This window comes from Stenella coeruleoalba (genome assembly GCF_951394435.1).
Source record: "Stenella coeruleoalba genome assembly, chromosome: 3".
Classification (NCBI taxonomy): Eukaryota; Metazoa; Chordata; class Mammalia; order Artiodactyla; family Delphinidae; genus Stenella; species Stenella coeruleoalba.
The window spans coordinates 119,015,921-119,039,473 of record NC_137148.1 but is presented as its reverse complement, the minus strand read 5'-3'; the positions used below and the strand labels follow the sequence as shown (position 1 = coordinate 119,039,473).

At 46.0% G+C, this 23,553-nt stretch overlaps 1 protein-coding gene across 2 annotated transcripts in view; it reads right to left on the bottom strand.

Moving 5' to 3' along the window:
• ARHGAP26 (Rho GTPase activating protein 26) overlaps nt 1-23,553 on the bottom strand; it is a 479,421-nt gene that overhangs the window by 339,630 nt on the left and 116,238 nt on the right. For both annotated transcript variants that reach the window (XM_079916182.1, XM_079916183.1), the window contains exons 3-6: nt 22,050-22,111; nt 17,053-17,124; nt 11,489-11,590; nt 4,793-4,903 (exon numbers count right to left, since the gene is read on the bottom strand). In XM_079916182.1, coding sequence (XP_079772308.1) covers nt 4,793-4,903; nt 11,489-11,590; nt 17,053-17,124; nt 22,050-22,111 — 347 coding nt within the window. The remainder of the gene's footprint in view (nt 1-4,792; nt 4,904-11,488; nt 11,591-17,052; nt 17,125-22,049; nt 22,112-23,553) is intronic.

Genomic DNA, 23,553 nt, shown 5'->3' with positions numbered 1-23,553 from the left:
GCTCCTCCCTGGACAGCCAGACGTGCAATCACAGCATGACAAAGCAAATGCCAGAGGAAGACCCTCCCAACCCTCCTCTGCCTTCTGCCCCTTCCTTGTTTTCCTCTGAGAATAACTGTAAGAAAATTTATTCCTATTTCCTAGCTGATAACACAGATTTTTTAAAAAATAATAAACAAAAATGTAACTGCATTATTAGTGATGGTTACAACCTTCTGGACTACGTGATAAATTTAAGGTTTTTTCCATTTATAGAATAGAGCTACTGTTTTGGGTTGAATTTTTTCCCCCAAACCCAAAAGATACAAAGTCCTAAACCCTGGTATTTCAGAATGTGATTTTATGTGGAAACAGGGTCTGTACAGAGATAATCAAGTTAAAATGAATCCATTAGGCCCTAATCAAAAATGACTGGTGTCCTTAGAAAGGGGAGAAATTTGGACACAGTAACAAACACAGAGAGAAGATAGTCCTGTGAAAATGAGGAACTGAAGGGAGGCATCTATAAAACAAGGAATGGCAGATACTGCCGGGAAAGCACCAGAAGCTAGGAAGAGGAAAGGAAGGATTTTTCCTTACAGGTTTCAGGGGCAGCAGGGCCATGCTGACCTTGATCTCAGACCTTTAGCCTCTAGAACTATGAGACAATACATTTCTGTTGTTCTGAGGCACCCAGTTTGTGGTACTTTGTGACAGCATCCCTAGCAGAAGAATACAGCTACCAAGAACCATTCATTCACACCGACGAAGAGAAGGGCAGCCAGTAAAGGGATGAAAAGCTGGGCTGGGTAAGCCAGGTAACTCCCTTCAACTTGTCTTTAACCTGTTACTGCAGTGGATTACGGTAGAGATTGAGATCATCTATGTAATGGGCTTAATTAGCACCGGCGTGCTGGCAGGGGCTGCTCAGCAAGAAGGACAGAATCAGACCGATGTGTCAGAAAAGGCACTGTGCTGACAGGGTCAGGACAGGATGCCACTGACCAAAGCGAAAGAATGACAAGCTGCAATGGGGCGGAAGCCGTGAGAAGGGACAGGAAGGCACAGCAGCAAGAAATACTCTGGAGGCGAAATTCAGAGGCTGTGGAGCGTGACGAACGTAGAGAGTGAGCTCTCTGCCGCAGTAGGTAACCTTCAATTAGGAAAACTCAGGCAACAGACGGGATATGGCTTCACCTTCATGAAGCCAGTCGTGTCATTATCTACGATCCCAATCTCCAGAACATTTAGTACCTCAACAAGAAAATTAAGGTTTCCAGGGCCCACAAAAATATACGGTTTAGATCCCAGAGTCTGATTTTTCTTCCTTAGCATACTAAAATTTTGTTTCTTTTTCTGAAGGTCAATAACTTCCGGCACTTGAAGTTACTTTCTAAGAAACAAATGAACATAGTCGATGTACATGGAGGTTCCTTGAATGGTTGGAAGATTCCCTTGACTGCAACCAACTCAACACATGAATGTGCACACCAGGCACCCCAACAATTTAGTTCAATCGATTTTTTTGCTTGTTTCCTTTCCGCCCTTAAGTAGTCAAATGCTGTTTCATAGAGATTAAGAGTCAGACCACTACAGCTCTGCTATTTACTAGGTGTGACCTTGCAGAAGCAAATAAATGTGCTTCCATTTCTTTATCTGAAAACAAAAACAGTACCTACCCTCAGAGATGATATAAGGATTGAATGACATAATGTGGTAAAGCACTTATTACTCACACAGAACATGACAGAGTTTCAGCTGATATCATCGACCGTTATTTCACGTTCTTCTTTTGTACAATCTAGGCCAGCGGCTTAAACTTTAATGTGCAGCAGAATCGCCTGGAAGGCTTACAAAAAAATAGATGACTGGGCCCTACCCACAAATTTCAGGTGTGGGGTAGAGCCTGAGAATTTGTATTTCTATGACTTTGAGAACCAGTGATCTGGTCAGTAGCTTTTTCATTGTGTGACTCTCTTCTCCCTACCCACAGCTCCAGCCACTCACCTGCCTATCAACTGGTGTGCTCAGAAACAAGAACTTCTATAGAAAAGTGAAGGTCACACATCTACATCCAACCTCTCCGCCAACTCATTTAACTTAACTCAGGACAAGCTCCTACCACTTTCTCTTCACTCTAACATGAGACCAGACCTTTTTTTCATTAGCTCTCCAGGTGCCTCACTTTATGACTTCAAAAACATCTGCAAACCACAATGGTTCTCTACTTTTTAAATCCCTCTGGTACATCCATCCTATGCATGCTGGCACTGAACTGCTTGCTACCTTGGCTAGCTCTTTACCATAGACACTGATTCCCCAAGGAGACTGTGAGCTCCTCAGACAGAGCAGCTGGGTCATCAGCATTTTCTATGCTATTCAGAAAATAAATGCTTTTACATTTACCAAGACTGTATTAAACCAAGTAGGCCCTGTTAATACTGGCACTTGACTCACCTGCTCACTTGAGGAGACCCTGGGTGGCCAAAATTGATATATTCCTCTACTTCAGAATAAAAAATAATCGCTAACTGGGTCCTAATAAGCAATTATATAATAACTGGGTGTTACTTAGGTTAGCTCTATTCTAAGCAACTTACCTGGATAAACTCAGGTAATCCTCCTAACATCTTTATAAAAGTGGTATTATTATACCTGTTTCACAGAGGGGAAAACTAAGGCTCAAAAAATAACTTCCCCCAGAATGCGTAGCTGGAAAATGGCTGAGCTGGGATTTAAATGCAGGCAGTCTGGTTCTAGAGCCCTTGACGATGATGCTACACTGCCTCTCAAAAAACCTAAGACACTGATATACTACGGTAGCATGCCAGGAAACAGAAGGATAAATCTTTATAGATTTCTTTAAAAAAAAAAAAAAAAAGAGGAGGAAGAAAGGTAGGAGGAGGATACGGTGGGGGAGGAGGAGAGGAAAGCCCACCTAGATGAGCAGAGTCAACCAGCTGAGCCCAGCCTAGACTAGATGAACCCCACAGATGTGTAAGAAATAAACGTCTGTTGTTGTATAAGGTTTTATGGTTATCTGTTAGTCAGCAAAAGCTAACAGATATGATATCTGATTCACTCTATGGAGACATCAAAATGGACACACAAAAAAACAACTCAAAAATAGGATGGGTCAATTAAAATGCAACTCATCAAAATCAGGTATTTATAGAATAATACCGAACAAAGTATACATAAAGATTATGAGAATCACACTGGTTTTTTTTCCTCTAGAAGTTCTAGTAAAAGCAAGTGAAAAGGCTAATTCTTCATGACAGCATTTGAATTCCTGCTCCAGCCACGAGAGAGATGAGACTTTCTTTTAGTCAACCTGTGATTGAATGGCTAGTTTTAACACCTCTGGGCCCCAAACAGGGAAATCAACAAGCTTGCTTTCTCTGACAGATGGCTTTCCCCATCTCACAGACCCTGCAGAAAGATGTGGATTTTGACCTGAGATCTTGGCAGAGATCATTGCTGGAAAGGAAGCTGGCTCTAAAGTTTCCCTGATTCAGATAAGACTGAGGTAATTAATAGCTTTGAAGAATCTGCCAGATGACATGGCTGGGAGTAGACTCCCAAGATCAAAATAGCTCCAGCAAAGTAAAAGATGGACGCAACAAATTCCAAGGCCAAATGGAGTCTTGAAACTACCAGTAAGTCTACGTGCCTAAAAAGCATCCCCAAAGTTTATAAATTAGAAACAGGGCACAGGACATTCTTGACCAAAAAGAGCAGTCACTTTCTTTCAATTTCTTATAGTTTTGTTATTTGCTTAAGAAAATCACTTTTTTTTGCGGTATGCGGGCCTCTCACTGTTGTGGCCTCTCCCGTTGCGGAGAACAGGCTCTGGACGCGCAGGCTCAGCGGCCATGGCTCACGGGACCAACCGCTCCGCGGCATGTGGGATCCTCCCGGACCGGGGCACGAACCCGTGTCCCCTGCATCGGCAGGCGGACTCTCAACCACTGCGCCACCAGGGAAGCCCCGAAAATCACTTTCTTAAATCTAGGTAGGTAATCTCATTTGTATAGAGACCCCAGGCTTGGGTCTAGATCAGAGGTTGCATTCAGCTGAAAAATTCAAGATCTGCAAGAGTTTTAAATTGAGGCCCACATGCTTATTTGGTGTTTCCATGGATTCTGAACACTAGTGCCACAGAGGGGTAGAGCAATACCACATCTGCACAAAACCACAACCACACTGGGGTGGCCTAAGCTACAGCCAGACGTGTCCCCACATTGCAACCCTTCATGCCCAATGGAACTTTCTGTCCAAGTCCAAATCCCATCACGATTCACTCAGAACGATCTCCATGCTGCTTGGTTATAACAAACTTAGAGTGAGAAATTGCTTTATATCGCATCTTTTAATACATGCCTGGGATAAGGAGGGGCTTTGAACTCAGGAGGCAAAAAGAGAATGGTTTCCTTGGGTTACTGCTACACTTGCGTTACTTGAAGGAGAGAAGAAGCAGGGAAGGAAGGAGGAAAGTTAAGGTGTCATCACTATTGTTTGGCAAGATGAAAACTCCTCCCCTCCCCTACTCTGACTTGGAAACCAACCAGCACAACGCAAGGTAGCTAGAGGATGGAACCATTGCTGAATGCTCTACACCCATGTCTGTGGTTGTACTGGGAAGAACCCAGGGTAGCCAGTTGACCAAGCACTGTTACTAGCAGAAGGCACAGCATCAGGGCTGGTCAATCTCTTCATTAACAACTTAGAGCATTCCGTCATCTAGGTAGTTGGAATGAGGGGTGGGGGATGAAAGTCTGGGTACACAGTGAAACCTTGAGCATCTACTTACAGGCTCCACGAACTCAAACATCTTTCTCTCTTGGACTTCTTGCACCTTGAAGACATACTCCAGGGATACTTCATAGAAATGCTGCCGGACCAGGTCCACTTGGCTGTCTGCCTACAAACAAGATGGAATTTCAGAAAAAAATCAGGTCACTATCTGAGGAGAGGATTCAGCAAGCAGGCAAAAAAAATCTCTGGAGATGGTTTTTAAAAACAAATCCAGTAGCATGAAGCAGAAATAAGAACAATGATCATGGTTACCCGAGCGCTAATTTTGTGCCAGGAACCATGCCCATAAAGCTGTACATCAGGGCTTCCCTGGTGGCGCAGTGGTTGAGAGTCCGCCTGCCGATACAGGGGACACGGGTTCGTGCCCCTGTCCGGGAGGGTCCCACGTGCTGCGGAGCGGCTGGGCCTGTGGGCCATGGCCGCTGGGCCTGCGCATCCGGAGCCTGTGCTCCGCAAATGGGAGAGGCCACAGCAGTGAGAGGCCTGCGTACCACAAAAAAAGAAAAAAAAAAGCTGTGCATCATTACCTTATTCAATCCTCATTATACTTTCAGTTATTTAACCCTCATTACGTTCCTAAAAAGAAGATATCCTTACCCGTAATTTACAGGAAGTAAATGAAATCTGCTAACGTTAAGGAACCTGACCTAGTTGGTACGAGGCAGAGCTGGGATTTCTGTCCTGGCTGATCTGCCTCCAAGACCCCTGCACATTCCTAAACCACTAGACTCTACCGCCTCCCCACACCCTAGGCCGACCTAAGTTCCATGCAAGACAGATTTTTAAAGAGAAAAAGAAAACATGCAGGGCCATCCTTCTAAATGAACAAAACAACCTGATAGGGGGCAGAGGACCTCAGAAAAGAACATTTTCACACGGTCGCACATACTTTCTTTGGACGAGGATGAACTATTAGTTTACCCCAAGCAGAGTAATTACATTGCTGCCTCGGAACCTCACCTCCCTCTCTGTACAGGTGTGTGGTTGTAAAGGTCCACACCTGGCTACAATTAAGCCACTGATCTGGGATCCAGAACCCAGGGGAGAAAATGAGCATGTGTGGAGTAGCAAGACGCTGTGCTGGGAAGTACCTTAACTCTCACTATAAAGCTCTTACCCTTTCCACTCTTTTCTTTAGAAATGAAGTATGTCATTCGATAACATACTTTACAAAGACAAAGCCCCCAAAGGAGTATTTCTTTCAGTGTTCCTTTGTCAAGATTCCTGCAGAACAAAACTGGGACAGACCTTTTACTTCATTATACCAAATATGGTACTGCTAACCTGACATCTTAAGGAGCTGGCCAATCATTCATTCATTCATTCATGGAGTTCACAGCATGATGAGGAAAAGAGATAATTAAATAATCATGTAAATAAAAAGAAAATGACAAACTCTGGAAAAGCACAAGGCGCCATGAAACAACCCAAAAGACTCCATTCAAGTCTCCTGCTAGCAACTTTCTCGCGGGGCAACTTCCATATTAATATGCAGAAGGCAGTCCCCTAAGTAACAGCTGCACAAAACCAAAATGAAGGGCTAAGCCTGGGGGCATCACCTAAGCCTCCAAGCAGGAGAGCTGATGTCTGAGCACTGACAGAGCTTTATTTGGAGACCGCGTTTCAGAAAGTGCTTGCACCACGCCCCCTGCCAGGTGTAGCCGGTGGACCAGTGCCTGACACACCTTCCACCTGGGCTCCTGCCGGCTAAGGCCCGTTAAGTCCCTGTAGTCCTTCATTTCTCATAGTGCAAATCCAACACACTTACACCTAGGGATGCGTCTATTTCCCTGACCTCCCCCACACCCCCGATACATCCTCTCTGCTTGGGCTTGCCAAGTGAGACACAACAGAAATAAAAGTCATTCAGAAAAGCTGCAAGTTAGGCAGGAGGAGCCAGGAGCAAAGTCCTCTGAGAAGAAGAGCAGAGCCCAGCGTCAGTGAGAGAGCCAGGAGAGCAACAATCTGGGTGGGAGTTGCAGTTCTATCATCTTCTAGCTGGTGGGACCCACTCCAGTCACTTATCCTCTCCCGGTCTCTTCCCCACACCTGAAGGCTGGAGATGTTATGATCTGCCCTTGCTCTGAGTAGAGCTGTTTCAAAGAGAAAATGAGCTAAAGGATGTGGACATTTGAAAACCAGGAAGTGTTCTGTGCACACTGGGGGTTATCACCAGGGACATCTGAGCAGATGGGCTGTAATCCCTGCTCCTACCCTAAGCCAGCCACACCTTCTCTGGGCGGTTCCAACCCTCGCCTCACCGGCCTCCCTGCTTTCTGTCTCTGCTCCCGCAATCCAGCCTCCACCCAGCAGCCAGAATACCTTTCCTTAATCTCCATCAGCTGTTCTCACAGCTCCTTCAACACCTCCCCCTGGCCTCTCCCATGGTCTGAAGACCCTGAGGAACCGGCCCAGCCCTCCTTCCCTACCCCTCTCCCACTGAGCTCCAGCTGGGGCTCCTAGCTACCCTCCGACACTCCGAACTCTTTCTTGCCATGCAATCTTTGCACTTGCTGTTCATTCTGCCTGAAAACCTCTTCCCCTAGATAAATATTCAATTTTTTTAAACTTTAATGCACAGTAAGAAATACCTTTTACATTATGACCCAATAAACAAACATTTATAATTAGGTGCGACATACTTTCATATTTTTCACTCTAGTCTAGCCTATTCTATGTCATGACCCAGTAACTCAGATCTTATGACACACCCATAATTTAAAGAACATTGTCCTAGCTTTTCACCCAGCTTGCTCTTTCTCTTCATTCTGGTCTCCATTCAAATGTCACCTCTTTAGAGAAGCCTACAATGACGTTATTTTAGGTATGTTACCCCAGGGAGTCTCTATCCTATCTCCCAATTTATTTCCTTATCACTACATGAAATTCTTACTTATTTCTCTCTCTTTTCATGTATTGCCTACTAGAATATAAAGTCGATAACAGCAAAGGCCTTGCCTCACTTTTCCATTCCAGATCCCGAACAGGGCCTGGCCCACAGCAAACATTCAACTGATGCTTGAGGAATAAATGAATTGATCTCTATGTGGCCCAGCACTGAGAAAAAAAGCATAACAATGCATTTCCAGAGGAAAAGGAAGATGAAATCCCAAGTGGAATGGTAGGTTGCTCCTGCCAATGCCCCTCTCATATGCGCCATAGAATTTACCACATCCTTAGCTCCTCTTGTGATGGAATCAGAAGCCAGATTCCAACCCCTGGGCAGGCAGTTCCTCTGCCCTGTTACCTAAGAAGCTGTCAATCTACCAGCTTGTCCAAGACCCACCAACCATTCCGTGCTTCTTGGAAAAGAAAAATTCTCCTAGACTGTAGCTTCCGATCATTCATTTCACTCCCCACAACACACCCAACTCCTGAACGGACTTTCACAGAAGCGTCCAAGAAATAATTTGTCCAAGGAATGATTTATTATCTTTGAAGCCAGCTTCTGAGCCACTGAAGAAAACACTGGCTTTTAAAAAGTCTTCCACTAGATGGCAGTGTCACTCCACATCGCTGCCCAGTCATTTCAGCCACCAGAGGTCCAGGATGGGCTAGAATTTACAAGTATTCATGCAGGCCTGCAATCAGGGAATAATTCTGGATCATCAAAGGAAGTAGCTTCCGTTACATGTGTAGTAGGTGATTCATAATATTGTTAAAAGTTGATCTTTTAATAAATGTAAGGAAAATCATCACTAAATAGCTGGAAGACCTTGAGTAAATCATGTAACCTCTGCAAGGAACTCAGGTCCTGCATGCGAAATTCTAAGAGGTTTAACCAGAGGATCACCAAGGTCCCTCCCGCTCTCCAATTCCCTTAGCTTGACACTCGCATTGAATAACAATGGCTGGCAGGCAGCCCAGCAACATCCTTCCCCACAAGATGGCCAGAGAAGAGCTTACTGGGTTAAGGGAAACGGCTCCAGAGTCAGGAGCCAAGGTTCCAATCCTTGCTGACTAGCTATAGGCAGGGTATTTAAACATCTCTGAGCCTCAGTCTCCTCCTATGTAAAAGAGAGGGAATCCACCTGTACTTCATAGGGTGGTTATGAGGATTTGAGCACATTCCACATAACAGCGCTTAACATGGCGCCTGGTACATGAATATGCATTCAGTAAACACGGGCCGCTACTGTTGCTGTTGTTAGTAAAAATATTATCATTATTATTGTTATTATTATGAGATTTTTTATTCAATTTAATTCAGCTTAGGTATAAAAAGCAATGCTTGAGAACAGACCAGGACTTGCAAGGAAGACCTGCAGCCCACTCCTTGCCTTCAAAGTATTTAGGAAGTGTGAATGGGTAAAAAAAAGACAAGGATTGTAACAAAAAAGCATAATGAAAAAGTTTCCACTAAGATAAATACTGACAGTCAGTGCTGCAGACAGAATGTTTGCCCACCTCACCACTACGTTCATATGATGCAACCTAATCCCCAGTGTGATCGCATTTGGGTGGGGCCCTTGGGAGGTGATTAGGTCATGAGGATAGAGTCCTTACAAAAGAGGCCAAGGGGGCTCCCTCACCCTTTCTGCCATGTGAGGAGACAGCTAGAAGACAGCCATCTACGAACTGGGAAGCAGGCCTCACCAGACACCAAATATGCCAGTGCCTTGATGCTGGGCTTCCCGATATCCAGAACTGTCAGAAACCAATTTCCGTTGCTTATAAGCCACCCCGTCTAGGGTATTCTGTTATTGCAGCCTGAACCGACTACGGCAGCCAGGAAGAATGCCATCCAATTTGGGAGCAGGGGAGGGGGAGGAACAGGCCAGTTATGGGGATAATACTTTATATTTGTGTAGCGGCTGTAATTTACCTTCTCATCCATGAAGTAGGCAGGACAGGTATTTTATGAGTATTTTACAAAGGAACTAGAGCTCAGAGAGACCAAGTACTTGTCCCGGGTCACACAGTCAACTACATAGCAGAGCAAGCCTTGTGAAGAAGGTATCTCTGCCAGTCCAGTGTTCTGGTCCCCGTATTGCTATCTCAGGGGGAGATGCTATTGGCACAGCCCTAAAAGAAAATGTGGGACTCATTCCAGACCAACTCACCAGGAGCCAGGCATGGAGAGAGCAGACCGAGAGGAGAAGTAGCCTCACTCTGGTGAAGTCATGCAGGTAGGATAACTGTACTGTGGGCCTCCCGGTACCAGTAGCTGCTAGAACAATCACATATCCTCTCAGCTGTGAGTAACTGCACTCGTGGTGCATGGTCACCTAACTGCTTAGGAACTACAGTTAGCCAGATCTGGTGATTGTGAGCTCCAGCCAAAATGCCTTTCCCTATCGTTTCCAAACCCTAAACGCCAAATGATGTTAGAAGAATGATAACCGATCAGGACAGATCCTAAATGGAATTACGTATTTGTCACAGACAATTCACATATCCTTGGGTATCTCCTAGTGCCCAGACACCCATGTAGAGCTGGGAATAGCCTTTTCTGTATCATCCAATGAAAATCAGCATTTCCTTAACCTTCTCAATCACATTTGACAAGATTTACCCGAGCAGCTTTGCTACTTCAAGAATCTCTTCCTCCTGCGTTGGCTACTTTCTCCCTAACTCAAGCAAAAAGTCTTCAAGGAAAGGTCAGCAGTTTCTTACTTCCTACAGCTCACCCCAAATACAATTGCTGCTGCTTGGTTGGCCAAGAACTGATCTGCAAAGCCCACTATAAACACTTCCTGTTAATAAGTCTGTATCCATCACTCAAACAACTGATTCAAACAGTCATTTCAAAGAAAGAGTTCTGAGCACAACACTTCCTAACTGAGGGTGTGTAACAAATCCTGGGCTCCACCATCTCCTGAGTAATCCTCATCTTTCAACCTCTGACCCTACCATCTTCATATGAACAGAAGTACTGGCAAGGAATTTGCTCAAGAAGAAAGGAAACTGAAGAATGAGGGCTAGCTTGGAAGCCATAGCCTCGCTTTAACACACACCTGAGATAGTTCAAGCAAATTGTTAAGAGCTAAATAAGATGATATTCATGTAGCCAAGTTTGGAGTTCCACTAGCAAACTGCCCTGTCTCCCCAAAACATAAACCCCCTCGCCATGCAAATCTCCATGAACTAAATAAAAATGGTCACAGCTCCAAGGCCACAAATCTGACTTTTCTTTCCAAGAGAACTACTCTTAAAAAAGACCCCATGCAAATCCAAAAAAAACAGGGGCAGACCAGAGAATTTACTTTTTTGAAACAAAGTTACCTAAGCACAAAATACATGAGACAATAAAATACTGCTTAAAAAAAAAAAAAAAAAAGACTAATGTCAAGCACTGGTTGGAATAATTTTTTTTTTTCATTTCACATTAAGGAAGGATGACCAAAGTGTTTCAGATGCTAACATTTCAAATCAGTGATTTAAGGAGGAGGTGGAAAGGCAGGGTAAGAGAGTACAGAATCAAGGTCAAGGGTGAGAGAAACAGGAAAACAGATCTCAGTTTGAAAGGAGGAAGCACAGCCTAGTGATTAGGGTGATCTGGACCAGCTGCATGTTCCTTGCTGTGGACAGGCGGGACGGCCGTACAGCGTGGCTGCATCGGGAAGGGACAAAGGCAATGCGGGCAGCAAGCGTGGAATGAGGGATCAGAATGAGGCTCCAGCAGAGAGTAACCAGAACAGCACCACGGAAAGATTAAACACTTTATTCAGATACTAGTAAAGTTTCTTACCTCCTGCAGCTGAGATTCTTTCTTTTTGGAAGACAAATTCAAGTGTTTTTCTAAGATGCCACAATACTTCTCTGTCTCCTTGTCATACTTCTTTTTGGCTTCCTGGCAAAAAAAAAAAAAAAAGAGGAAAGGAGAAAAAGACTAAAATGTTGCAGGAATGAAAGCAACCTGGGTCAAACTCTTCCTGCTCATCTTCATGGCTGCGTCATTCCCTCAGACCCAGAACAGTGGCACACCACCCATCTCCTACTCTTCCAATAATGCCATGAAAGCAAGCAACCACCCATCAACAACAGCCCAACCGTTTTGAGGGTCTATCACAGAGGCGCCACTACTATGCCAGAAATGAGGTAAATACCAGTATTTCAGAGTGGCAGAGCCAGGGTTCCACCTTCTAGAAATTTCAGTTGTAAAAGAGAAATCTCTAGTTTCTAACTCACAAGTATGTTCAAAGCCAAAGAAGGGAAGTTACCTGTGAAGCTAATCCCCAAACAGGAAGATCCACTTACACCTTAAATGGGACAAGTCTAGACTAAGAGTAGATCCAGCTTTAACTGTGTCCACAAAGTATGTCTTAATTTGTAGACCTAAATATTCCTTGACGCAATAATATCACATATGGGTCTTTAAGCTGAGGAATAATTCAAAACAAAGAAGACATTATCTTCCCAAATATGTTCACTGTGGCATCATTTATAATAGCAAAAAAAATAAAAAGCAACAGCAACATTGCTGCCCAAGCATAGAATTTGGGATAATTAAAGTATGGGGCATCCAATAAACATAACTAGGAAGGCTAGCATGATACAAACTCGGTGTATCCTACAGGGAATGTGTCTACCTACAGACAAACATTAGATGGGAAGATACTTCAGTGAAAATACTTGAGTTAAGAAAATGGGATAATGGGTGATTTTTTTTCCTCCATTTGGGAAATGTTTATTATCCTATATTATTGCTTTCAAAGTTTTATATATATATATATCATATTATACAGAATAATCCCTGCTCCCCCAAAGTCACTGAAGTTCTATTTCTATTCCTTATTTTACAGATAAGAAAACTTAGATGCGGGAAGTTAACTTGTGTAAAAAGTCACAGAGAGTGACGGAGCTGGAGTCCGAGCCCAGGACAAGCTGCCTCCAAGTCCACATTCTCAGCCACACCTGGAAACACTGTCATAGGCGGTCTCTCTTCCCTTCACATTTCAGTGGAGATGGCGGACAAGGGGACTGAAAGAAGGTCTACCATGGCCTGGTAAACAGGATCAAATGTACTAACTGGGTGCATCATTCCAGCTTTTGACTCACGTGGAGCCCACAGCAGATATTTTTCTGCAACTCCAAGGCTTACAAGAGGAGAAAAAAATTTGCGGCCAGATAAGGAAGCTCAGATACATCTCTTCATTTAATGACGATATAACAAGCAAGCACTCTGTGTTAGGATCCTTCAGGCACTGGAAATATAATACAATACAAGGCAGAAACGGCCCCACCCTCGTGGTGGGGCTGTTCCAGCAGAAGGAGAAACACAATTAACCAGTAAACAAACAGTCTGATTCCAATCCGCCGCAGGTGCCACGAAGGAAACCAACAGGGTGCAGTCCCAGAGATTCCTGCAGAGAAGTGCTCCAGAGAGGCCTCACTGGGGAGGGGAGGTATGATCCAAGACCTGCCCACCTTGTAAGGGGCAGAGTGGAGCCTTCCAGACTGGTAAGTGCAGATGCTCTGGGCAGAACACACTGGGCCTACGCGTGGAGGCATTACCAAGAAGCCGTCACCGGAAGCTCTGAACAGCACCCGTGACAGCAGAACACCATTTATCTGGTCAACGGCAAGACTCTAAGCCTCACAGAGTGGGCAGAATCATCATATACCCATTTGAGCTGGTATGTACCCATTTCTACAAATCTGAATTTTGCTTGAAAGTTTTACATACACAAACAAACACGCAGAAGCATGTGAAGACAAAGCTGGAGGAGACATTACTCCTTCAAACGAGGAGAGGTACAGGCAAGACACTTGACTCAAGCAATGCTTTTCCTTCACAGAAGTCAGCGACTTTGAGCTGGGGTTCCAACTCTGACTGATGCTCGCACAGGCACTCCACCAGCCTCGTCGACAACCCCCAAAAGAGAACCCTGCGCCAGCGGGCCAGAGGCGAGAAAGGGCTCAGCAACATGAGTCACTGGCATTCTGTGACTTTCTGGCAACTCGACCTTTGGGGGAATAACTCCTCTAGGATTGAGATCATGTTCTTAGAAGACAGGAGGGTGGTAAGACTCAGTCACTCAGGTACGGAGATGGTGTTCCCCTTCCAGGGAGTCCACGGTGGGTGGTGAAATGGATCCAGGACAGAGTTAGGATCCTGGAAATTATTCCCAACTCCGTACAAACCACTACCCCTCTGGGACTCAGTTCCCTCATCTATAAACTAAGGATGACTAGACGAAATAATGGCTCAAGTCTCCCCTTTCAGCTCAGAGACTGTCTAACAAAAAAAAGCATAAGAACACTCATCCCATCATAGGACTGTCAGGACTAAATGAGATAAACCATATCCAGTGCTTGGTAGAGTGCTTGGCACATGGAAAGTGCTCAATAGAATTCAGTGCTGATGATGCTGGTGGCGGCGGCAATGATGTGGTCCATCATCTAACCCCACCGCCTCCTTATTAGGACACCACTTGCTTTCCAAGTTCCACGTCCATGAAGGCGACCCGTCACAGCGCCCACCACAACTTGCAGTCACACGCTTATTCATATCATTCTGTCCAGTGCCTTTCTCCCTGCACACCATGAGCACGGTGACCACATCTGCATTTACCTGCACCGAACAGCAGTGTGGAGCACGGTGCCGGGTACACAGCAGGCTCTCCCCTGTTTTTTATGAATGAACTGTGTGTATCGAATAGAATAGTTAACGTCAAATGATTTTATGACAGTGTTCTGAGCGGCACTTTATAGGAGTTCACTCATTTCTTCCTCATAATAACTCTGTAAGGTAAGCACTCTCAGTATCCCCATTTCTCAGCTCAGGAAACGTGTGGAGGTGGTCAGCAACCTCTCCACGTTTACATGCAAGAGGCACAAGCGGGATTTGGACTCAAGCAGTCCCACTCTTAGCCACTCTCTCTGATGTCTATTCTACTTTCACTGGAGAGCCCAGCTTCGGCTGCAGGGAAAATAAACTCCCCCAAACTCAGAAATCTAAAAGCAGGGCCACAGCTATGCCAAGCCCCAGGGTCCGCCCTACCCCAGAGCAGCCACGTTAGCACAAGAATCCTCCTCACGTGCAGCCTTCACCCCCAGAACTCTAACTTCTGCTTCCTGCAAGTAGCAACAGGTTGTTATAGCAACCGAAGTGCACCAGACCTGGGAGGAGGAGGAAGGGTAATTTTAGCATCACACGGGCAGACTTCAGAAGTAAGGTCTTTTTTTTTTTTTTTGCGGTACGCGGGCCTCTCACTGCTGTGGCCTCTCCCGTTGCGGAGCACAGGCTCCGGACGCACAGGCTCAGTGGCCACGGCTCACGGGCCCAGCCGCTCCGCAGCATGTGGGATCTTCCCAGACCGGGGCACGAACCCACGTCCCCTGCGTCAGCAGGCAGACTCTCAACCACTGCGCCACCAGGGAAGCCCCAGAAGTAAGGTCTTTGAGGTATTCCTGAGTCTGCTCCCTAGATGGCCTAGTAGAGGAGTTGTTTCTCTGTGTTCTCTTAAACACACGTAATACTGTGATATACATGTACGGGGATGGGGGGGTGGGGAAGAGGAACAGGTAGACTGAAAAAAATAAAATAAAATAACGAAGGGGGAGGGATGAGAAATCATCCCCAACGTCATCACCTCATTCTTCAACAGGAATGAGAGAAGAGAATGTGTGTGAGGGGAAACATGTTTTGGTGAGTGACTATTTCATATAAATTTTTTAATTCTTGTGTTTCTCACCATCTATAGCCCCCAGCAAAGTACCTGCTCCTGTCACTCGGATCACTGATACTAACCTCAAAGGAACCCACTGAGCCTTCTGCTCTTCCTCCGTGGTAACTATGGTAACCCCCATGCCGCCCAGGGAAGAGGCTGGAGTGAGAGGCGTAGGAGACACCTACTGGAGAAGTGACTTCTGGAAAGATAACTCAGTGAATGAGCCACTGTGTATTTGCGGGAGGGGAAAGCACAGGCCCCAAGGCCACGAAAGAGACGGTGCTCCTTGGGTCTGAGAACTCAGAGAGGGGCACTCAGCATTTTCCCATCCATCCCTGGGCTTGTTTCCAAGTCTCGGACAAAATCTTAGTGGAATAAGACTTCCTTTAAACTATACATTCCTTAACCTCGGATAGAAGACCAATGAGCCCCAATATCCTCACAAATGAAAACTGTAAAATTGGTAGGGAGGTGCTGTAACAGTGGAAGAAGAATCTTGGCCATGGTCCCTCCTTCAAACTAGGGCCATTCCTCCCTCTGAATAACCCCGACTGAACCGAACATCTCTGTCACGTCCTAATCATATTCATTTTTAAAAAGCACATGCACTTAGTTGGGGGCTGAGGGGAGAGCACACTTCGTTACACTTCAGCTATGTTTTTCCCACCTACAGGCAGGCATCTCTCAAGGCCATTTCACAACTGAGTAAAATCCACACCTTCTCCACAAGTTAAGAGGGTGATGTTGCCCAAAACCCCCTGCAGGTGGCACAAGGGACTGCGGCCGAATGACTCACAGCTCCAGGGAAAAAAAAAAAAACAAAACAGGAAGAAAATCTTGAAAATCCTTTTGCTTTCATTGATTCCAATGAAAACATCTTGCCCGCAGGTGGTCTCTAACACTCTACTGAAGGTCAATCTCGCTAGGGTTGTCTAGTGATTTATCACAGGGCAGGGGACCCCAGAGAATCCACCTTTAAAAAATGAATAAAATTCCCTTCTCAGTCTTTCAGTAACAGGTGAGAGTCAGCCAACTTTTAGCTATAGTCCCTCCAGGTCAGCTATAACAAACGGTGACCTCTGGGTTGAAGCAGTCCCGCTTTTTGACTTGCACACTGTGTAACACATATTTTTAAATTATTTGCCAGCATTTTTTGAAAGCCAGGAAATTTCATATAAAACTCTTTAACTTTTCAGTTTCTCTTGAAAAAAATGTAAAGGTCTAACGACAGAGGGCTCCTTTTCATACACAGCTAAAGTGGGCTAAGAAGAGGGTCCCCATGCCCCCAGGGGCCTATTTGCAACCCCCGTCCTAGGCTCCAGTCCTGGACCTCCACAGACATACAATTCCATGGTGTCCAAACACACAGGTATCTACTCACACAAAGGAGGCGTGGTTTCCTCCTTCGGATGATTTATGAACTAGCACAACATGATTAGATGTCAAAACAACAGAATGACAGCTCTGGGGTTGACCCCTCAGTCTTACTTCAGACACTGTGAAGAACAGATGAGCTGGGCTCTAAGCTTATTTGCCCAGGATTCCCTGAAAATGGTGGGCTTAGATCTTCTGAAGAAGGTGTTGTGTTTTCCAGACCTCCTGCCCTAAAATCCAAGAAGAAGGCTTGCGAAATTCTCACCTTGGCAGCCCCAATCTGCTCCTTTCGAAATTTCTCCAAGGGAGTGATGAGCACTTCGCTGGCATTCTCAATCTGGAGGGGAAAAGCAGAGGGGTCGGGGAGGGGGACAGAGAAGCAGGGTCAGTAAAGAACCACAGCAGTGCTGGCACAAAAGGCCTCCGCATGCTTCAGTATAAGATCTCAGTAAGCACAATGGTGCACGTGTCACCTCTTCCTTACACCTGACCCGACAGCATGCCAAATCAAAATCCAGTCATCAGTTCAAAACACAGCATTCTTCCTGTGCATGAGTAAGATAGATTCTTTAAAAATAAAAATGAGGACCTCTAAAAACGTAAGCAACCACACTGATGGCAGAGCGGAACTGGTGGCAGAGCAGGGTCCAAATTTCAAGCTTCAGGTGACATCTTCTTGTAAATGCTCATTCAGCCAAGTTATATTTAAGTAGATATATTTAAAGGAGGTCAACACTGAGTCTAGGTTAACCCTCCCCCCAAAAAATCCTCCACTTTTGGGGGCATGAAAACCACCCAAGCCTGATTCTGTGTAGCCCCACCTGTTCTGGACGGGGATCAGGTCGCTTGTACCTCCTGGCCACTGGCTGCTTTTCAACTTCATCTCACCGCGCTCACCCCCTCAGGTCCTGCCCTCAACTAAACGGTCACCCGAATGCACCTCAAATGGGCCAAACCTGCCCCACTTCTGAGCCTTTGCATTTGGCTGTTCCCTCAGATGCTTTGTCCCCAAATACTTGTGTGCACAACTCATTACTTATTGTAATTCAGGTCACCTCTTTAGAGAGGCCTTCTCTGACCACCAATGCAATCCAAAGAAACCTCCCACTACCCCACTTCTGAAGTGTTTTCTTCAGAAGATGTAAGCCAGCTGAAGTTTTCTGGTTCAGCATTACAAGACGTGCACATGCATGCGCACACACACACGCCACCCTCTTGTAAATGTTCACTTGTCTACCACCATCCCCAAAACACAGAAGAGTGCTGAAAAAAGGAGCACTCAAACATTTTTCAATGACTAAATGAAAGAATGATTTCTTGATTGCCTGCCAACTGTGTGACCACAGGCAAAACATTTAACCTCTCTGGGCTCTAATTTCCTCATCTGCAAAATGAGTGGGGTGGATTGCTCCAGCTCTAAGATTCTATGGTCTTTTCTAAGACAGCACAATATTTTACAATCTTTCCTTTTAAGTCATTCATTGCTCACTCGTCATTCAACTAATTATTTCAGGAATCTCGTCACAACAAAGCATTATTTTTCTAAATCACATGCCTATCCATTGCAATGAAACCAACAGGGTAAATGCCAGAAGCCATAGATGGAGAGAGCAAAGAACTAACTAGACAATGTGAGGGGTAGAAGGTGGCAGGTCTCCAAATTTATTGCCACTTGCCTTTTCTTCAATTTTGAGAGCACTTACTTTAAAAGAGAGCATTTTAACTCTAGAGTGTTGCAATGTTATTTAACTTGCTTGATTTTTATTGTCATTTGATGTCGCTTTACTGGCTCACTTATTTCAGTCTTTTCCACAAATCAAGTGCAAGTCTCTGAAACTCACAATGGAGCTCTGAGCCACTAAGCCATTGGTTCTCAACATTAGCCGAAGGTTAGGCTCACCTGGGGAGCTTTTAAAATTCCCGATGTCCAGGCCACACTCCAGACCAATAAATTAGAATCTCTGTACTTCGATCCAGGCAAAAGTGTTTTTTAAACTTCCCAAGTTGTTCCAGTGGACACCCATGGGAGAGAATCCAGCCCTAACTAGATGCTAAATATACAAAAGCCCTAACTTCCCACCTGGGAATCAGGACACCCAAGTCCTTGTCCCAGTCCTGCTACAGCACGCCATCAGCCTTCAGGAGACCTCACTTTTCTTAGCTGTCAAATGAGGGACTGCACACAGTGAGGAATACAGTCTGTCTGGGTCTAAGATTCTATGACTATGTAATTTCCACTCAGTTCCAAGCACTGTGCTGATATTCGAGGCACAGCGGTCCATTCTCTGCCCTTCAAGAACTCATATTTCGGGCTTCCCTGGTGGTGCAGTGGTTGAGAGTCTGCCTGCCAATGCAGGGGACACGGGTTCGTGCCCCGGTCCGGGAAGATCCCACATGCCGCGGAGCGGCTGGGCCCGTGAGCCATGGCCGCTGAGCCTGCGCGTCCGGAGCCTGTGCTCCGCAACAGGAGAGGCTGCAACAGTGAGAGGCCCACGTACCGCCCAAAAAAAAAAAACAACAAGAACTCACAGACACGTGCAGTGACTATCAGGACACAGTGTGGTACATGCAGAATCAGAGGCATGAACTAGACATTCAGAAAACACAAGGGATGGCCAAATATCCCATCTGGGGAGTCAGGGAAGGCTTCCCAAAGAAGGTACAGCTTTGCTAGGCTAAGCTGAATTGATGATGAAGCTGTCACAGGGTGAGGAGGTAAGGAAGGGGCTTGCGATGGCCAGATACTCAGACGCAGACAGTAGAAACTAGATTCACTGACATTAATAATAAAATTGCAGAGGCAAGCTGGAAAGTATAATCCAGTCATTGTTCCCTTACCCCAGACCTTAGCAATCTGCAGGGTATTCATCGTGATTTGCTCACCATACCCTCCACCCCCAAATAATAACTCTGCCAAGAATCAGACTCAAAAGAATCACTTCCCTTTCTGAGGCACTAGCACGTGCACAAACACACAAGCCTTCCTCTGCCTCCACCCACTACCATCCCTGCTGCTGCTGCTGCCACCGCCGCCCTCCTGATTCTGGTTCAGGCACCCAGCAGTGAGCAATCAAGGCAAATAGCGTCTCTCTCTGCAGAGCAGAAAGTGAGAGGCTTCTGCTCTAGTTGGAGTTTTAAAGAAATGCCAGCTGCTTTGGTATCACACGCACTTGGGTTTGAATCCAGGCTGTGCTACTTATTAAACTGTGTGATCTTGGGCATGTTACTTAGCAGCTGTAAACCTTGGTATCTTCATCTGGACAACGGTGATGATAAAGGTCCCACTTCACAGAGTCATCATGAGGGTTAAAGTAGAAAATGCATGGCTACATGTCTTGGTAGAGGCTGTGAACTGAACTGCATCCCCTCTAAAATTCATATATTGAAGCCCTAACCCCTGTTAAATTAAACAAGGATGCCATTAGATTGAGAAGACTCTAATGCCTTAGCAGCCTACATAAGCAAACCAAAACCTCAAGGTTAAGAAACTGAAATCTAAGAAACTGAAACCAATCACAAACAACTAGACTTTCCCAAATAAGGCAACCGCTTAAGCTAGAGCCAATCAAATAATTTCCTTGCTTTGTTTACACATCTGCTATATAAAAGTCTTTGCCCTACCTCCTGTTGATGGAGTGCTCCTAACCACTTCCGGGTTGGTTCTCCCCAATTTGAATCAATTTTTTTTTTTTTTTTTTGCGGTACGCGGGCCTCTCACCGCTGTGGCCTCTCCCATTGTGGAGCACAGGCTCCGGACGCGCAGGCCCAGCGGCCATGGCTCACGGGCCCAGCCGCTCCGCGGCATGTGGGATCTTCCCGGACCGGGGCACGAACCCGTGTCCCCTGCACCGGCAGGCAGACTCTCAACCACTGCGCCACCAGGGAAACCCCCTTGAATCAATTTTTGTTTAAATAAACTTAAACATGCCTCAGTTTATCTTTTAACACCCCCTGTGTAATAGTATTGATATCTGGAGATGGAGCCTTTGGAGATAATTAGGTCATGAGGAGAGAATCCTCATGATGGGATTAGTGACCTTGTAAGAGACAGGACAGTTTCCCCAACCTTTTCTCTGCCCTGTGAGAAAACAGCAAAGAGGTGGCTGTCTGCAAGCCAGGAAGAGGGCCCTCACCAGGAACCAAATCAGCCAGCAACTTGATTTTGGACTACTCAGTCTCCACAACTGTGAAAAATAAATGTTTGTCGTTTAAGCCACCCAGTCTACGGAATTTTGTTACGGCAACCCGAGCAGACTAACACAGTAGACTTAGTCCTGAAACCACTGGCTGTTAGTACGGGAAGAGAAGAAAAATTCTCCTTGATGACTCTTCCCTGGGCCTCTGGAGCACTGCTGCCTAGAGACAAGCCCACCTGGCGACAGATCAGCATGCAGCTTCATTCCTGATGTCTTAGGAATGAGAGGAAGGCCCCAAAGAGCTTCCTGTGGATCCAAAATCCCTCATCTATGAATGCTGAACCACATCAGAATAAAGCCTTGTACAGAAGATCTCTCTTAAGAACCTGGAGATCAGTGTTTGATTCTCGAATTTGCACACTGCCTCTCTTTGAAGAACTTCTTATAGTTCCCATCATTTACTAAGTACCCCTTGATTGGATGCCTACCAACATGGCAGGCACTGCGTCAGATACCCTGGAACTAAAAGTGAAGGAGGGGCTTCCCTGGTGGCGCAGTGGTTGGGAGTCCGCCTGCCGACGCAGGGGACACGGGTTCGTGCCCCGGTCCGGGAGTATCCCACATGCCACGGAGCGGCTGGGCCCATGAGCCATGGCCGCTGAGCCTGCGCTCCGCAACGGGAGAGGCCACAACAGTGAGAGGCCCACGTATCGCAAAAAAAAAAAAAAAAAAAAAAGTGAAGGAGAGCTCTTAGATGGGTTTAATAAGGTGAGAAGGAGGGGAGCAGGGTGGGGCACCTTCATTCCCATTCTGCCAGTAAGGAATCTCAGGCTCCCAAAAGTTAAATAATTCAAAAGACCCACCTTAAGTCATATACTTTATATATACACCTTACAGTGAATCTGTAGGAGGACAACAATGTGGTTCTAAGTTATCCAGGGTAATCCTTTAAATATTTACAAAAGGTTTCAAACCCAGCAAGGATGAGAAGTTGAGGCTTGCTCATGAGCCCAGAGCACTCTAGTGGCAGAGCCTGGACTCAAACCCTGTTCTTCTGACAACAAATCCTGTGTTCCCTCGATGTGACCACACTGTCCAGGACCAAGGGCAGCCCAGCCATACTCACCATCCGTATCCGTTCATCTTCAAGATTCCTGAGGACAGTGGCAAACTCCTGCAAAGACCTTGCTGAAAAAGAGAAAGAGGCCGTGAGGTGGAAGTAGAGTGACAGGCCTTCCAGATACAGCTATTGTGTTATGGACTGAAATCCCTTGGCATATGCAGAGACCTAAAGACAACTCTTCCCAAGGCTCCCCTTATCTTTTCATCATTAACCATTAAGGATGACCCAGAAATGCAGGATAATCCACCGGGCACTCTAGCTAGGGAAGGGTTTCCTTCAAGGAAAAGACCTGCCTGTTCCTGAGAGAACCCAAGACTGATGGGATGCTGGCCAGCTCCCAGGCTCCAGGCTGGACCAGGCAGAGTTCCTCTTTGGAGTTCAAGGATTTCCTGCCCAGGATTTGACCTCCTCAACCTTTGTCGTGGGGTTGCGTCAGAACCCAACCGTTTCTTTGCACCAGAGCTGCACAAACAACACTGCTGGCATTGGAAGCCACATCTCTGGCTTTTCCTTGGGTTCCTCCTCTCTGAGTCCTCGAGCCCCTTATTACTGCAACACAGCTGGCAGCACAGCAGTCAGATGTGGACAGTCTCTTTCGCCGGGATTATTCCAAAGGCAATAAGCATTGAATACAATAGCCCTAAGGATATTTGAGACATTCATGTAATGCTGGGAAAAACATCTGTATAATCAGGAGTTACAACAATGATACGTTTTCACCACTCTCAGCTGTCTCCCAATTCCCTCTGCTCATCCCCAGATCCTGATTTTCTGCATGCTAACAGGGAATCCATAAGCATTTGGTGACTTAATTCAATGTAATTTGCTCAACTCTTCCTCACTTAATGGAGTCAACCAAGATGCCCAATGGAAGAATAAGGTGCAATGACTAGGCCCTGACAAAGACAGGTGTCTTGACACTGCAAATCCTCTGTGCTCAGTGTTGCCCACAGAAGATGGACAGGGGATGGTGAAGAGCGACACGGCGCAGCAAAGCTAACAAATGGTAACCTCCGCTCGCAGCCTCTTGTTAAGGAAAATGCATGGGAGAGGTGGGGCCGTGACCCGGACACGGAGCTCCTCTCCCCATTCGAAGGCAGCGACGGCTACAGAGCTCTAGCCAACTGTTGCCAGGGCAGAATGAGGGGCCGGCTGCTCAGGCTCCCCAATTTTCAAAGAAGCTAGAAAACTGGAACTTTACATAAATTCAACTTCCATGGTAATTCAATTTTAAAAAATGAGCGCCCAAGAAAACATGGCTGCATTAGGACCTCAGCCCATGAGCCATCACCTGCAACCTCTGATCTAACTCTTCTCCCATCTACCCGTGTTCTGCTTTTGCTCTAATTCTAAAGTACTGTGGTTGGGGGAAGAACGTTGCAGAGCCAGCCAGAAGCAGAACGCTAACAGAGGGCGGAGACAGGAGCCCCACAGCGAACCTTCCCGCTTTCTCCTGCAGGCCGCAGGGTGAGAGCCACTGCAATCCCAGGGCTCTGAGGAGAAGCCC